Below are 13,310 nucleotides of genomic sequence, written 5' to 3'. Positions count from 1 at the left end.
CCCCCCGCCTCAGCCCCGTCCACTCCCAGCCCCTCTGCCCATCGCTCTTGCTGACCCACCTGAGCAGACCACGGAGGCCGAGTTTCCCGGGGCACAGGCGGGGGCGCCCAGGGGGCTCACTGGGCAATTCCACAAATAGGGCTCTGTCCCCACGCAGTGAAACCTGTCGGGCCAGAGGGGAGCGCTTCCGTGCCCAAAGTGACCTCCTCGGGGCGCGGCCAGGGCACTGCCACAGTTGAGCTGGTGGCAGAGGACGGTGGCGTCTGCCAGGTCCCAGTGGGCGGCACAGAGGGGTGCCCAGGCCCCCTGAACCTGGAGCTCCACGCGCCCCTCACAGCTGCTGCTGCCGTTGACCAGCCGGAACCCTAGGGTGGGGGTCGGGGGGTTGAGGAAAGAGGGTGTCAGCATTGCTCCGGACCCTGCAGACCCTTCCTTAATGCAGGCTTCGTTAAACACAGCCACTCCCACACTGGGGAAGGACAGCTGAGAGCAAGTAAACATCTTTGGGGAGTGACATCGCTGTCAATGGCAGATAGAGAACACCAAGATGGTGCACCCTCCACTGCAGTGATGGTTAACCTGGGGAACAGGCAAAATCAGCTCCTCCAGGAGCCTGACGTGCAAGCAGAAACAGGATCCCAATGAGCAGCGAAGTGGTGGAATGCTGCCTCCGTGCAGGCAGGGAGGGGAGACTGAGGCAGACCCCGCTCTCTGCACAGCTGCTGCTTCTACTGACCCACCAGGACCCCGGAGCAGCAGAGCATCACAGCCTTGCTCTCAGGCCCTGATCACTAGAACCTCAACCTACCCTGTGGAAGGGCGAGGGCTACGCCCTCCATCTTGCCCCGGATCCTCCATTTTTGGGCAGCAGCCATTAACCATGTGCTCAGCAAGGAGCTTCTTCCTGAGCCGGAACCCTAGGGTGGGGGAGGGGGGGTTTGAGGAAAGAGGGTGTCAGCATTGCTCCTGACCCTGCAGACCCTTCCTTAATGGAGGCTTTGTTCAACACAGCCATCCCGCACTGGGGGACAGCTGAGAGCAAGTAAACATCTTTGGGGAGTGACATCGCTGTCAATGGCAGATAGAGAACACCAAGATGGTGCACCCTCCACTGCAGTGATGGTTAACCTGGGGAACAGGCAAAATCAGCTCCTCCAGGAGCCTGACGTGCAAGCAGAAACAGGATCCCAATGAGCAGCGAAGTGGTGGGATGCTGCCTCCGTGCAGGCAGGGAGGGGACACTGAGGCAGACCCCGCTTTCTGCATGCTGCTGCTTCTACTGACCCGCCAGGACCCCGGAGCAGCAGAGCATCATGGCCGTGCTCTCAGGCCCCGATCACTAGAACCTCAACCTACCCTGCACCCTGGAATTGGGAAGGAAAGCCCGAGACATGGCAGAGGAGGGAACCCCCAAACTGCACCTCTCCTCTAAGTAATGTTTAGGCTTATTCGGGGACATGGAAGCATGCCACACACTGATAAATAGATTAGATCAGTTGAGCCTAGGAGAGTTCAGCAGACCTAATCCACAAGTCTGAGAGAAAGAAATAAATACTGGCTCTGCCAGTCACTATCATGTTGGATATATTTCTAATGCAGCAAAAAACATATATGCATAGCCCATGGACATAGACAATAGTGAGATGAAGGCCTGGGGGTTGTGGGGTATATGGGGTTAACAGGAGGAGAAAAGGGGACTCTGTAATACTTTCAACAATAAAGATGAATTTTGAAACACAAATAAATAATGTTTAGACTTGTAAAACTGTCATAACCAACTTTTTTGAAACTCTAGTATCTAATCAAAAACTTACAACAACTAAGAAACACTTAATGAAGCAAAAACTTGGCAAGTCTGGCTCTGGCAGGCAGGAAGGAATGCTAAGGCAGAGTTGAAAAAATGGCCTGCCCCAGCCTTGAAGCTATGCTCCAACAAAGAGCTAATATGCAAAGACTGGACGAATTTTATGTTTTATTTGTTTGTTTTGCATTTAAGAAAATCTCTGTCAAATTGCTATCACCACTAAGATAACAAAAAAATAAAATAAAATGAAAAGAGACCTCATTGGTCACACAGGAGAAAGAGTAGAGTCTTTACACAAAGAGTGTAAAAAGTCACTTAACAAACAACTATGACCCACAGCAATTAGCAGCAACAAACAGTGGGTGGGAGAATCTGATTTTTAAAGTAACCATACTATAGTAATTTAGCAATGTCTCCTTCATGCAAAGTATCAAGAAACTATGACACATTCACTTGGAAAAAAACACACAGAAACTGTCCCTGAAGAAACTAAATCATTACACTTACTAGAGAAAGACCTTACATAAGTGTCTTAAATGTGCTCAAAGAGCTGATGAAAACCAGTTTAATGATATCTCATGACATAGGGAATTTCAATAAAGAGATATCAATTATTTTAAAAGGAACTAAAGAGAATTTATTGACTTTAAAAATAAAATCAATGGAGCCTGGCTGGTGTGGCTCAGCGGTTGAGCATCTACCTATGAACCAGGAGGTTACCACTGATTCCGGGACAGAGCACATACCTGGGTTGTAGGCCTGATCCCCAGTGTGGGGCGTGAAGGAGGCAGCCAATCGACGTTTCTCTCTCATCAATGTTTCTATCTCTCTCTCCCTCTCCCTTCTCTCTAAAAAAATCAATAAAAACATATTTTTTAAAAACTAAACAAAGCATGAGCATCTCAGTTGATGCAGAAAAAGCATCTGACAAAATCCAACAGATTCTCATGATAAAAACACTAATGAACTAGGAAAAGAAGGGAACATTCCTCAGCATGATAAAGGGCGTTTATGAAAAACCCGCAGCTAACATACTCAATGGTGAGAAGCTGAAAACTACCCCCCCGCCTCCCCCTCCCCTCAAATCAGCACTCCCTGCTCCACTCCCTCTCACCACTGCTGTTCCACATGATCTTGAAAGTTCCAGCCAGAACAATTAGGCAAGAAAAGACGTAAAAGGCATTCAGGTTGGAGAGGAGGAATAAACCTATCTGCTGAGGTTCATAGTGATCAGGGCCTGAAAGACATGATCTATACAGAAAATCCTACAGACTCCACATTGAACGATTAAAGCTAATACATTCAGGGAAGTTGAGGGCACAGGATCAACACACAAACTTTAGTTGTATTGGCTATATACTGGCAACAAACAATCCGAAAGGAAAATAAGAGACAATTCCCCTTACAATCACATAAAAACTTACTTTCCCCTGAGCACCTGAGCCCAGCGTCCTGGCCGTGCCCACACTGGTGCCCAGGTGCCCGAGGGCAGTGGAACAGCAGGGACTCGTTGCCTGCACAGCGGAAGGCCTCCGTCCACACGGACCCAGAGCCCTGGCCGAAGTGTGCGCCCGGGAGTGTGGACGCGGCCATGCCACACTGCAGCTCCCGACACACCACGTGGGCTGTGGCCTGGTCCAGGTCCTCGTCGCAGACAGTGCCCCAGGTCAGGCCACGCCTCACCTCCAGGCGCCCAGCACAGGGGTGCTCTCCGCCCACCAGCCGGGCCTCAGTGTGTCCTGGGGGCAGACACTGGGCTGAAACAGCGCCTCAGGGGCAGGGCAGGAGCTTTGCAGGCCTTCCCGCCCTCCAGTCCCATGGGGAGGAAGGACAGGAGGACCAGAACCACCTGGCTGGGCCCAGCCCTGAGGGGCACCGGGGTGCGTGGGTCCTGCAGGCGGGAGGACCCTTCCATCCCTCGGCATCTCACTCCTATTCCGACAGCAAACATTCATTTCCCACCCCCTGGGGCTCCACCAAGCCGGGGTAAGTGAGCACAGCCCCCATGCCCATGCACCCGAAGGGCCCAGGGCTCCCATGTCTGCCCCCCCCCCCCCCACACACACACCCTCCCCTGACTTGGACTCTGTCTGGCCAGCACTTTAGTCACCTGGTCAGTTTAAACCCCAGCACTAGCTGCACCCAGTACCTCCCAGGGCAGGGATGCAGGCTGGTGGCAGGGCGTGGACAATCCCCCACCCCCCACCCCGCCTCTCTAGTCAGTGGATGTCCCCTTCAGTCCCCGGAACACAGCTATGAAAGGATGCCTCCCTCACAGACCGCGCGTCCTTACCTGAACACACGACCGGCACATCTGTCGGCAGGTTGCACTGGTCCTGAACGTTCAGATTGAACCTGCAGTTGAAGATGCTGGACTCTGTTCCCCGGCAGGTCACGACCTTAGGTCCCCAGCCCCCAGAGCCCCCGGTGAGGTGGGGTCTGGACGCCTGGAGCACCGGGCCACACCCCAGACTCCTGCAGAAGACACTCGCCTCCTCCACGTGCAAACCGCACGTCATACCGGAGCTTCCAGGCAATCTGATCTCAAAGGTCCCCGCGCAGGGGCTGCCTCCGCCGCTGAGCCCCACTTTCGCCAGCTTCCCACCTGCAGAGGCACAGGAGCCCGCCTGCTGCTCACCTGAGCCCCACCGGCCTGGGGCGCGCACCCCACTCTGCACACAGTGGCTCCCGGACAGAGGGTTTGGCCTTCGGGGGAGGCAGAGCCTTGGGTTCCTCTGCAGAGGCTCTTCTTTCCCGCCCAGGATCCCTCAGGGGGGCGGCTGCTCCCCCTCCTGCTGCCCGAGGCCTCCAACAGGGACGGCCGGACTGAGCTCCAAGCACTCCAGCTTCTGGGACTTGGGCGCCCTGGGAGCCCCGCCAGAGCAGAGGGGCCAGTGGGAGAGGGAAACAGGCTCCCTTTACTCTCGTGTGGTCCCCCTGGGGCCCAATGCTTGACCATTGGCGGGAGGAGGCAAATGAACCCCGAAAGGGCTGCCCTGGGTGTGCAACCCGCAGCTGGGAAGCACAGTGCTCCCCACCTGGGCCGTCCCGGGCCCTGCTCGTGTGGGGCCAGGACAATGCCATGAGGGCCTGAGGGTCACAGTCCTGGGTCCTGGGCGTCCGACATGCCCCCTCCTCACCAGGGCCTCCTACCTGTGCAGTGTACCGCGCCGATGCACTCACACGCGCAGCCCTCCGGCTTCTCCCACGACCCCGGGGCGCAGTCCCAGAGCGAGGCCTCCGAGCCCTGGCACCTCACGCCCTGCAGCAAGGAGGGCTGCCTCTCCTGGGGCCACATCACGTATGTGGGCGCCACGTGGGCCCTGCCGCAGTCCAGCTGCCTGCAGACGACCGCAGCCTCCTGCAGGCCCCAGCGGTCCCCACACACCGGGCCGCGCAGGCCGCCGAGCTGGACCCGCACCAGGCCCTCACAGCGGTTCCCGCCTCTCAGCAGGGCCACGGAGTCCGCCGCGGGGCCTTGGGACAGAACACAGGGAGGTGGACATCATCGTGCGTGGCCCGCTCGAGAACTTTTTGTCCAGAATTTTCAAAAATTTGAAATCGAATTTTCGCCTTCCCTCCTAATCTGTACCTTTAACTTCAATTTTCGCGTTTGCTCACGCTCTGTGTAGATGACATTTACGAAAGAAAATGGTAACAAAAAGGAATGGCTAAGGACCACTTCCTGTGGCTTTTCCCACGTGCACAGGTCATCATCGCTCACCTGCAAAGGGCTGAGACAGCCCCCCTCCCCCAGGCCCTGGCCGAGCTCCCGGGATGCACACACCATGCAACAGTGTCCCCTCCCTTGACAGACCGTCCTCCGAGCCCCCAGCCCTCAGGACGGCAGCACTCACCCGCAGGGAGGGTCCAGCAGGCCAGGAGGAGGGGCCACAGCCGCAGAGGGGACGATGCCATTCCTGGGCACCTCTGTTGCTGAGCCCCCTCAGGCCCGGGAGGTGTGCTCGGCTCCGGTGCAGGCGGTGGACTCCAGCTCAGCGCTGAGCCGTCTGAGAAGGAAGCCCGTGAGCCCCGCCCGCCTCCCCCGTATCAGTGTCATCATCTGTCACGTGGAGCAGAGGCTCAGCCACCAGGCCTGAGCCCAGGCAGCCCCGCAGCACGTGGCGAGGCCGGGGCTGGACTTCCTGCAGGGCCAGGTGTGAGATGGGGGGCCGAGCGACCACCTTGGAGCCAGGAGCCGGCACCGTGGGAGACGCACCTTTCTCTGCCTCACACAAAAGGCGTGTTGATGAACACGGATCGTTCAACGTGTCATCAGGACCCAGCAATTGGACCAAAGCCAGCAGGAACGTGCGTGACCTGCGACCGGCAGCAGGAAGGGAGGCAGACACCTGTCTGCCAGGAGGGAGTCCTGGAAGAGCAGCCTCGCGTCCAAACGGAGGAACAGCACTCACGGCAGACACGTAGGGAGGAGGCTGGGAAGCCCTTTAACATGCCGGTTGGACGAGTGCATATGTTAGCGCATGTTTCAGGTGGGAAACACACAGGAAGCACGAATGTGCACCCGATGCATCGCTGTAGCTCATGCTTATGTCTGTGCCTCTGTTCAAAGAAAAGTTCTCAAAGGATACAAACCAAGGAGAGTGGATGCATTCATTTCGGAGAGAATCATGGTTTTCATTTTCTTTTTGTTTATTTTATTGTGCATGGTTGTGTGTGTGGGGGGGGAGGGCAGTTCATTTTCTTTCTTGGTTCCATGAGTTTTAAAATTTATAACCATGCCCTGGCCAATTTGGCTCAGTGGATAGAGTGTTGGCCTGCGGACTGAAGGGTCCCAGGTTCCATTCCGGTCAAGGGCACATGCCTGGGTCACAGGTTCGATCCCCACTAAGGGGCATGCAGGAGGCAGCTGATCCTCTCTCATCAATGATTCTCTCTCATCAATGATGTTTCTATCTCTTGCCCTCTCCCTTCCTCTCTGAAATCAATAAAGAGATATTTAAAAAAATTATAATCATGTGTATTATTTTCTAACCAGAATATCATCAGTGAAAGTCACTTTCCAAAAGATTTGCCAGAGAAGCAGTTTAAGAGAGGGCAGCTCGTCCTCCTCCCCTTCCCGAGACGGAGGAGGACCCTGTGGGCAGGACCCTCTGTGCTGAGGCTCCGCCCCTCCCACACCGCAGCCTGGCCATGCACTTAGCCCAGCTCCCAGCTCGGACCTGAGGAACACCCAGCATGCACCGCGAGCCAGGCTGGCCACCTCTTGAGGCCGGAGGGAGGCTCCTGTGTGTGTGCACAGGGGTGCAGGGTGAGCTCAAACATCCAGGACACTCCTTCTTGTCCCCCAAGGCTCTGTCAGGAGCTGTTCCTGCCACATTCCCAGGGCCTGGCAACTAGCCTTCCTCACCCACTTCACCCCAGAGGCCCCGTCCAACCTCTGTGGACATCACCCCATCTCCTTCACCTGGCTTCCTGTCCAGAAGGGACTGACTTTCATCGTCTGCAGCATAGTGGTCCTGGAGACCACAAGCTGTGCCTCTCTCACAGCCCAGGGGGTGGGCACAGGGGGAGGACTGGGGGTGGGTGGCAGTGCTCAGAGAGAACCCCCAGCCGGCTGGCCAGACCCTCAAGGGAACCCTGAGAGGTGGGCGGTAATCGCTGCCATCACTGGGAGACCCTATAGATGAGGGACTCACAGGATGATTAAACCTGGTCCTTCCCAAGACATTCACGTGGGAGAGTGAGTCAGCAGAGGTCAGATATGTGGTCATGTGTGAACCTATCCCAGACCCACACAGGGAAGAGGACACAGAGAAACACTTCCCACAGAGGGTGTGTGAGGTGTGGTCAGAGAGGTGTGGTCACAAAGGGCTTGGTGAGTCATCAGGGCAGGACAGCTCTGGGTGCTGGGGACCCTGGCACAGCACCTGAGCCAGGGGGAGGGCTGTCTGCAGGCGAGAGTAGAGTGGCCAGGAGCTGGTTCACAGGGAGCCCACCCCACACCCTGTAGAACCTTCGGGCAAAAGGCTGTGGGTGAGGAGAGTTGAAAACACTCAGAGCCCATATCAGACCAGAGCGAGGCAGAGGGTTGGGGGGTGGAAAACAGAACCTGGCCACGGTGGATGTCTGGGGAATGCTCTGAGGTGAACGAATGGATGGATGCATGCGTTCAAAGGGAGTTTAATGGCATCTTTTTTAGAAATGAGGAACATGAGAGCCCCCAGGAGTCTTGCTGGTGTCCCCGATGGCCAGCTCCTGGGCATCACATCCTGAAGCCGGGGCCACCGCGGTTTTCCGTCCCAGCCTGCACTCTGGGGCCCGGAGGGTGCAGAGTCCACCTGCACTTAAGGGGAGAGACACGCATGGTGTTCTCAGCGATTCCGCGGAGCCTCCAGGACGTCTGGGCCCTGGTTGGTCATTGCACCTCAAAGCCAGAGGGGCAGACAAGGATGGACAGTGAGTGGGGGTGAGAGTAAAGCGGTGCTCACACGTGTCTCCTCCCACCATCTGCTCCCCCTGAAGCTGGCTGGGAACAGGGTTCTAGAAGGACTCTGTGCACAGCCATGAAAAGAAGCCCAAATAAAAATCTAGGGCCCTCCCTAAACGCCACGTCTGCTCATAAGATTCCAGGGTAACAGCAACTCTGAAGGGACAGCCGCGTATCAAAGCCCAAGCCGGACAGCAGTGAGGGTTACAGACACACACAGAGGGGGCTCCTGGGATCTTTAAATGTAGGCGCTGGCCAGAGCAGAGCCGTGGACATAGGAGCAGTACAGCAGCACAAGCACAGCGGATGCCGCGGAGCACAGGTGCACACCCACGGAGCTCAGGGCCGTCCCCTCCTCCGGCTCCTCCTCCGGCTCCTCCTCCTGCTCCTCCTCCAGTTCCTCAGGGCCTGGCTCCGGCTCCCAGGCATCGTCATAGTCCTCTTCCGGCACCAGGTCCTGGGGCACACTGGACCCTTCAACCTTCTCCCCCATGGGGACAGCTCCGATGTCCTCATAAACAACTTCCGAGGGCCGAGTCCCCAGCATTCCAAAACCTGCAAAGGCCACACCCAAACCTGCAGTCCTGACACTGCTGCTGTCTAAGGCCACAGCTGCCGGCCCCCCGCAGGGTGGGACCCTCGACCCCTCAGCTCCTCCTGCCTCAGGAGCACAAGGAACACACACTTCTGTGGGCACCCAAGACCAGAGAGCTCCCCAGCGATTCAGGTGACACAGGAATGGGGAACCCTTGAGCCTGTCCCACCCCAGGCAGCCCTAGGACTACGAATCTTCTCACCCAGCTCCTCTCAGAAGCAGAGCAGAGCCCAGCTCCCCCTGTCCCCGACAAGTCATGGGTCACTGACAAGTCGTGGGTCACTGACAAGTCATCACAGGGGAGATCGAGTGACACCCAGCGTGCAGGGCAGTGACCAGGACAGAGAGGGCCTGCAATAGGCTGGGATCGCAGAGTGTGCCCCCAGCCCTCCAGCCCCAGGCCCTGCCTACCGCCTACCCCTGCAGGTTCCTCTGCGGTACCACTGCACCCCCAGGATCAGGGAGACGCAGCCCAGGAGGGTGCCCAGAACGAAGCAGAAGATCATGGGCAGGGTCCCAGCCTTGAGGGAAGGCAGTGGGGCCAAGGCAGGGCCTGTAGGGACAGTGAGAGGTGGGTCTTCCCTGAGCGCTTGCACTGCCTGGGGAATTGTGACCTCCGGCCTGGACCACCTGGGGGGGGGAGGGGCATCCAGAGGAGAGATGGGCCTCGCCCGGCTCCTTGGCCCTGAGGGGGTCACACAGCCCAGGGCCAAGGGGGAGGGCGCAGAAGGGCAGCTCCTACGGTCCTGACAGCCACTGCCCTCACCTGTGCTTTGGACATAGCCACGTTTCTAAGAGGCCACAGCCACATTTCTAAGAGGCCACAGCCACGTTTCTAAGAGGCCACAGCCACGAGGGCCAAAACCTCCAGTTGGCAAGGGAAAGACCCCAGAAGTAGCTGGGGCAGGGCCCAGGCCTGCTGTCCCTCCTCACAGCTCTCCACCCGGCTGGCGCAAGGACGGGCAGCCGTGTTCCTCCAACCACAGGGCGTCTCCGGCACTGCGGCCCTGCCCCTGATGACCTCAGCACCCCCAGACTGCAACACAGGTGTCCACAGGAGACTCCAGGGCGCCCCTCCTTGCAACCCCATTGCAAGCTCCTCTGGGTCAGGGTCAGACCGGAGGGTGTGGATTGAGGCCTGAGGAAGAGCACACCTACCTGATGCTGGTGGGAGGACCGTGGTCCCTCTGTCACCTGCAGGAGAAACGGGCCAGACCTTGGGGCGAGTAAGAAGAGGCGGCCACAGCCCTGAGCAGCCCAGGCCCTCTGAGCAGTGCCCCAGCCCCACTCAGCCTGAGCCTGTCATGTCTTTGAACCCCCACAGAGGCAGCCTGTGCCCCACCCCTCAGAGGGACCTAGCACAGGGGCAGCCTCGGGGCCCTGGGAGCACCCACAGTGGGGGGACACGCCAGAGGAGCTCTCCTGATACCCCCTTCCCAGCCCCTAACTACCCGCCCCCCAGCCTCCTGCCCACTCACGGGAGCAGCGCACGCCCGCATCCTCCTTGTGCCCGCAGTCTGCATGTCCCCAAGGCTCCGCTGGGCAGCCCCACAGGGATGCCTCGCTGCCCCGGCACCCCCCCTCGTCCAGCCACACAGGCCCTGAGCCTGGACCAAAGGCGGCCCCGGCCAGGGCGCTGATGGCCCTGCCACAGCCCAGTTGGCGGCACACGACCTCCGCGTCCGCCAGGTCCCAGGAATCGTCGCACACGGTGCCCCAGGAGCCCTCGTGCCAGAGCTCCACGCGGCCGGAACAGCTGTCCTCGCCCCCGCTCACGCGCACCGAGCCTTCCTCTGGAAAAGGGGACTGTGGTCACTGCAGGGCGGGGCTGGGGTGAGGAGGGGCAGGCAGAGGGGCAGGGCAGTACCTGGGCAGCTGCGGGTGGCTGAGCAGTCGAGGGTCTCCCCGGGGTCCTGCGTCGTTTTCGCTGACAATCCTATTGGATTAAACAGGGGCCGTCCCAGAGTAAATGCCCTGAGAAGCTTCGGAATGAAGTCTGTGAAGCCCAAGCGATGCCCGGGCCCGCAGCCATGGGTCAGTGGCAGCCCCTGAGGGTGCCCAGACCCGCCAGAGCCCGCCAGGGGCCCACCTGTACAGGTGATCCAGATCTCCTCTCCATGGGCACAGGAGCGCGGATGCCACGGGGCTGAGGGGCACTGCCACAGCGTAGAGTTTTGCAGCCTGCGGCACTCAATGTTGTCCACCCAGGAGACACCCAGGCCAGTGGGGACGGGCCTGTTCTCCAGCCAGCCCTGCTCCCCACAGCCCAGCTGCTTGCAAATGATGGACAAGGAGTTGTCCTTCAGGGAGTTACCGCACACGGCGCCCCATGTGCCGTTGTAGAACACCTCCAGCCACCCAGCACAGTGCTGGGTGCCCCCGTGCAGCCTCAGGGCCACGGACTCTGCAAGACAAGAACAGTCAGGCCAGGGGAAGCTCTGAAGGAGGGGCCCCAGCACCGAGACCGATGCCGCTCAAGGCCATCGGACCAGAGAGGCCCTGGCATCGACCCCGCACCCCCACAGCCATCTCCCACCTAAGGAAGCAGCCAGCAGTTAAGCACAGGTCACCAGCGTGAAGCCCCAGTTATAATGTCTTAGCAGGTGTGCCAACTGATTGTCTAGAAACCCAACGTTGGAAATTATTTGAAATACAAAATAATATTTTTGCATAAGATGACCAATTTAGCAGTGACTATAAAAATTTTAAAAAAGAAAAAAAAGCCCTAGCCGGCTTGGCTCAGTGGATAGAGCATCGGCCTGTGGACTGAAGGGTTTCAGGTTCGATTCCGACCAAGGGCACATGCCTGGGTTGCGGGCTCAATCCCCAGTGGGGGGTGTGCAGGAGGCAGCTGGTCAATGATTCTCTCTCATCATTGATGTTTCTATCTCTCTCACCCTCTCCCTTCCTCTCTGAAATGAACAAAGAAATATAAAAAATAAAAAATAAAAAGAAAAAGAAAAAAGAAAAAGAAAAAGAAAAAAGGAATTAGCCCGGAGCACTGGGACACAGCACCAGTCCAGGCTGGCCAGGGTCCATGGACCGTCACAATACCATTGGCCAGTGTAATTCCAACAGGGGGACTAAATATTGCCACATATCAGAGTATTAGACAATCCTTTAAAATTGTTATGAGCGCCTATATACCTATATACCAGGATCAATGAAGAAAGTTGGGTATGAATTGCATGTGACAGTCATAACTAATTAAAATAGGCTTAGAGTAAACACGGGAAGGAAATACATCTGTGACACATTACAGAAGTGGTCACAGAGATCTGCCTGTGTCCACGCTCCTTGCAATGAATGAGTCTATTCCCTGCCCACCCAATCCGTCCTCCAGACTCTGGCCAACTGAGTGAGTGGGCAAGAGTGACCGTGCTGTTCCACGCCTGGGCCTCTTGCTGTGGAACCTGCTGCCAGGCTCGGTCCTATCAGAAACAGAGCGTTCCCCACCCCTGCCAAGCTGGTCTCCAGCGGCAGCAGCTGCCTGAGGAGTCCACCAGTCAGAGGAAGAACTGGAAGGACATGAAAAACACAATGACAGCCTGGCCAGCGTGGCTCAGTGGTTGAGCATTGACCTATGAACCAGGAGGTCAATGGTTTTATTCCCAGTCAAGGCACATGCCTGTGTTGCAGGCTTGGTCCCCAGTAGGGGGCGTGCAGAAGGCAGCTGATCGAAGATCTCTCTCATCATTGATGTCTCTATCTCGCTCTCCCTCTCCCTGTCTCTCTCTCTCTGAAATAATAATTTTAAAAAAAGAAACAGAATGATTAAAATAGATGCAATCTTCTAAACATAGTTTAGGAAAACTTTCCTAAAGCAAAATAGGAACCAGAAGCAATAAGAAGAGATCACACTTGGACACCCAACCCCTCCCCAGGCGTCTCCAGGCTCACGCCCCCAGTCAGTGGCAAAATTCTGTCCCTCAACCACCATCACAGCCAGACAAGAACCCCATAGAGAGCCTCAGATGTGTGTGAGCTAAAAACATTAAAGATACTTTAGAAAAAGTCCTGCAGCCCATTAAATACACACCCGAAGACGCTGGCACAGGGGACTCGGACGGAGTGTGAGGTGACCTTCTATGAGGGGGGAAGCCGCAGGCATTGCAGTTCCAGGACCACCGGCACCACAGAAGCAGGCGCCCCTCTCCGCCCCCACCCCAGGCCCCACCCGCCAACAGGGAAAGGTGTTGGTCCCGGAGCCGGAGGACACCGAGCATCCACTGTGGAGTTCTCCTTGCGGGAAGAGCGGAGGCCCTGGACACAGGAGCGAGCCCGCAAAGAGCCAGTGCGCGCTGTTACCACGAAGACGCCACGACCCTCAGATACCCGCTGCCCAGAGAGAACTCAGCTCCCGGGACTGACCTGAGCAGAAGACGCCGGCGTCCTCCTTGTGCCCACAGTCGTGCTGGCCCCAGCCCCCCGACGGGCACTGCCACAGCTCAGACTCTTTG

General features: G+C 57.5%; 2 protein-coding genes across 2 annotated transcripts in view; both read right to left on the bottom strand.

Moving 5' to 3' along the window:
- The window catches only part of LOC106728386 (scavenger receptor cysteine-rich domain-containing protein SCART1-like), a 10,116-nt gene extending 3,857 nt beyond the window's left edge, over positions 1 to 6,259 (bottom strand). Inside the window, exons 1-5 of the mRNA XM_014550559.1 lie at positions 6,220 to 6,259; positions 4,958 to 5,281; positions 4,098 to 4,409; positions 3,229 to 3,543; positions 52 to 365 (exon numbers count right to left, since the gene is read on the bottom strand). Of these exons, the coding sequence (XP_014406045.1) occupies positions 52 to 365; positions 3,229 to 3,543; positions 4,098 to 4,409; positions 4,958 to 5,281; positions 6,220 to 6,259 (1,305 nt within the window). The remainder of the gene's footprint in view (positions 1 to 51; positions 366 to 3,228; positions 3,544 to 4,097; positions 4,410 to 4,957; positions 5,282 to 6,219) is intronic.
- A 1,574-nt stretch (positions 6,260 to 7,833) lies between these two features.
- Positions 7,834 to 13,310, bottom strand: part of LOC102245363 (scavenger receptor cysteine-rich domain-containing protein SCART1) — a 10,609-nt gene continuing 5,132 nt past the window's right edge. The window contains exons 6-13 of the mRNA XM_014550558.1: positions 13,222 to 13,305; positions 10,940 to 11,254; positions 10,718 to 10,777; positions 10,329 to 10,643; positions 10,009 to 10,044; positions 9,269 to 9,403; positions 8,590 to 8,831; positions 7,834 to 8,106 (exon numbers count right to left, since the gene is read on the bottom strand). Of these exons, the coding sequence (XP_014406044.1) occupies positions 7,834 to 8,106; positions 8,590 to 8,831; positions 9,269 to 9,403; positions 10,009 to 10,044; positions 10,329 to 10,643; positions 10,718 to 10,777; positions 10,940 to 11,254; positions 13,222 to 13,305 (1,460 nt within the window). The remainder of the gene's footprint in view (positions 8,107 to 8,589; positions 8,832 to 9,268; positions 9,404 to 10,008; positions 10,045 to 10,328; positions 10,644 to 10,717; positions 10,778 to 10,939; positions 11,255 to 13,221; positions 13,306 to 13,310) is intronic.

This window comes from Myotis brandtii, unplaced genomic scaffold, assembly GCF_000412655.1.
Source record: "Myotis brandtii unplaced genomic scaffold, ASM41265v1 scaffold604, whole genome shotgun sequence".
NCBI lineage: Eukaryota > Metazoa > Chordata > Mammalia > Chiroptera > Vespertilionidae > Myotis > Myotis brandtii.
The sequence above is the reverse complement of the archived record's forward strand: the minus strand, read 5'-3'. Positions and strand labels throughout refer to the sequence as shown.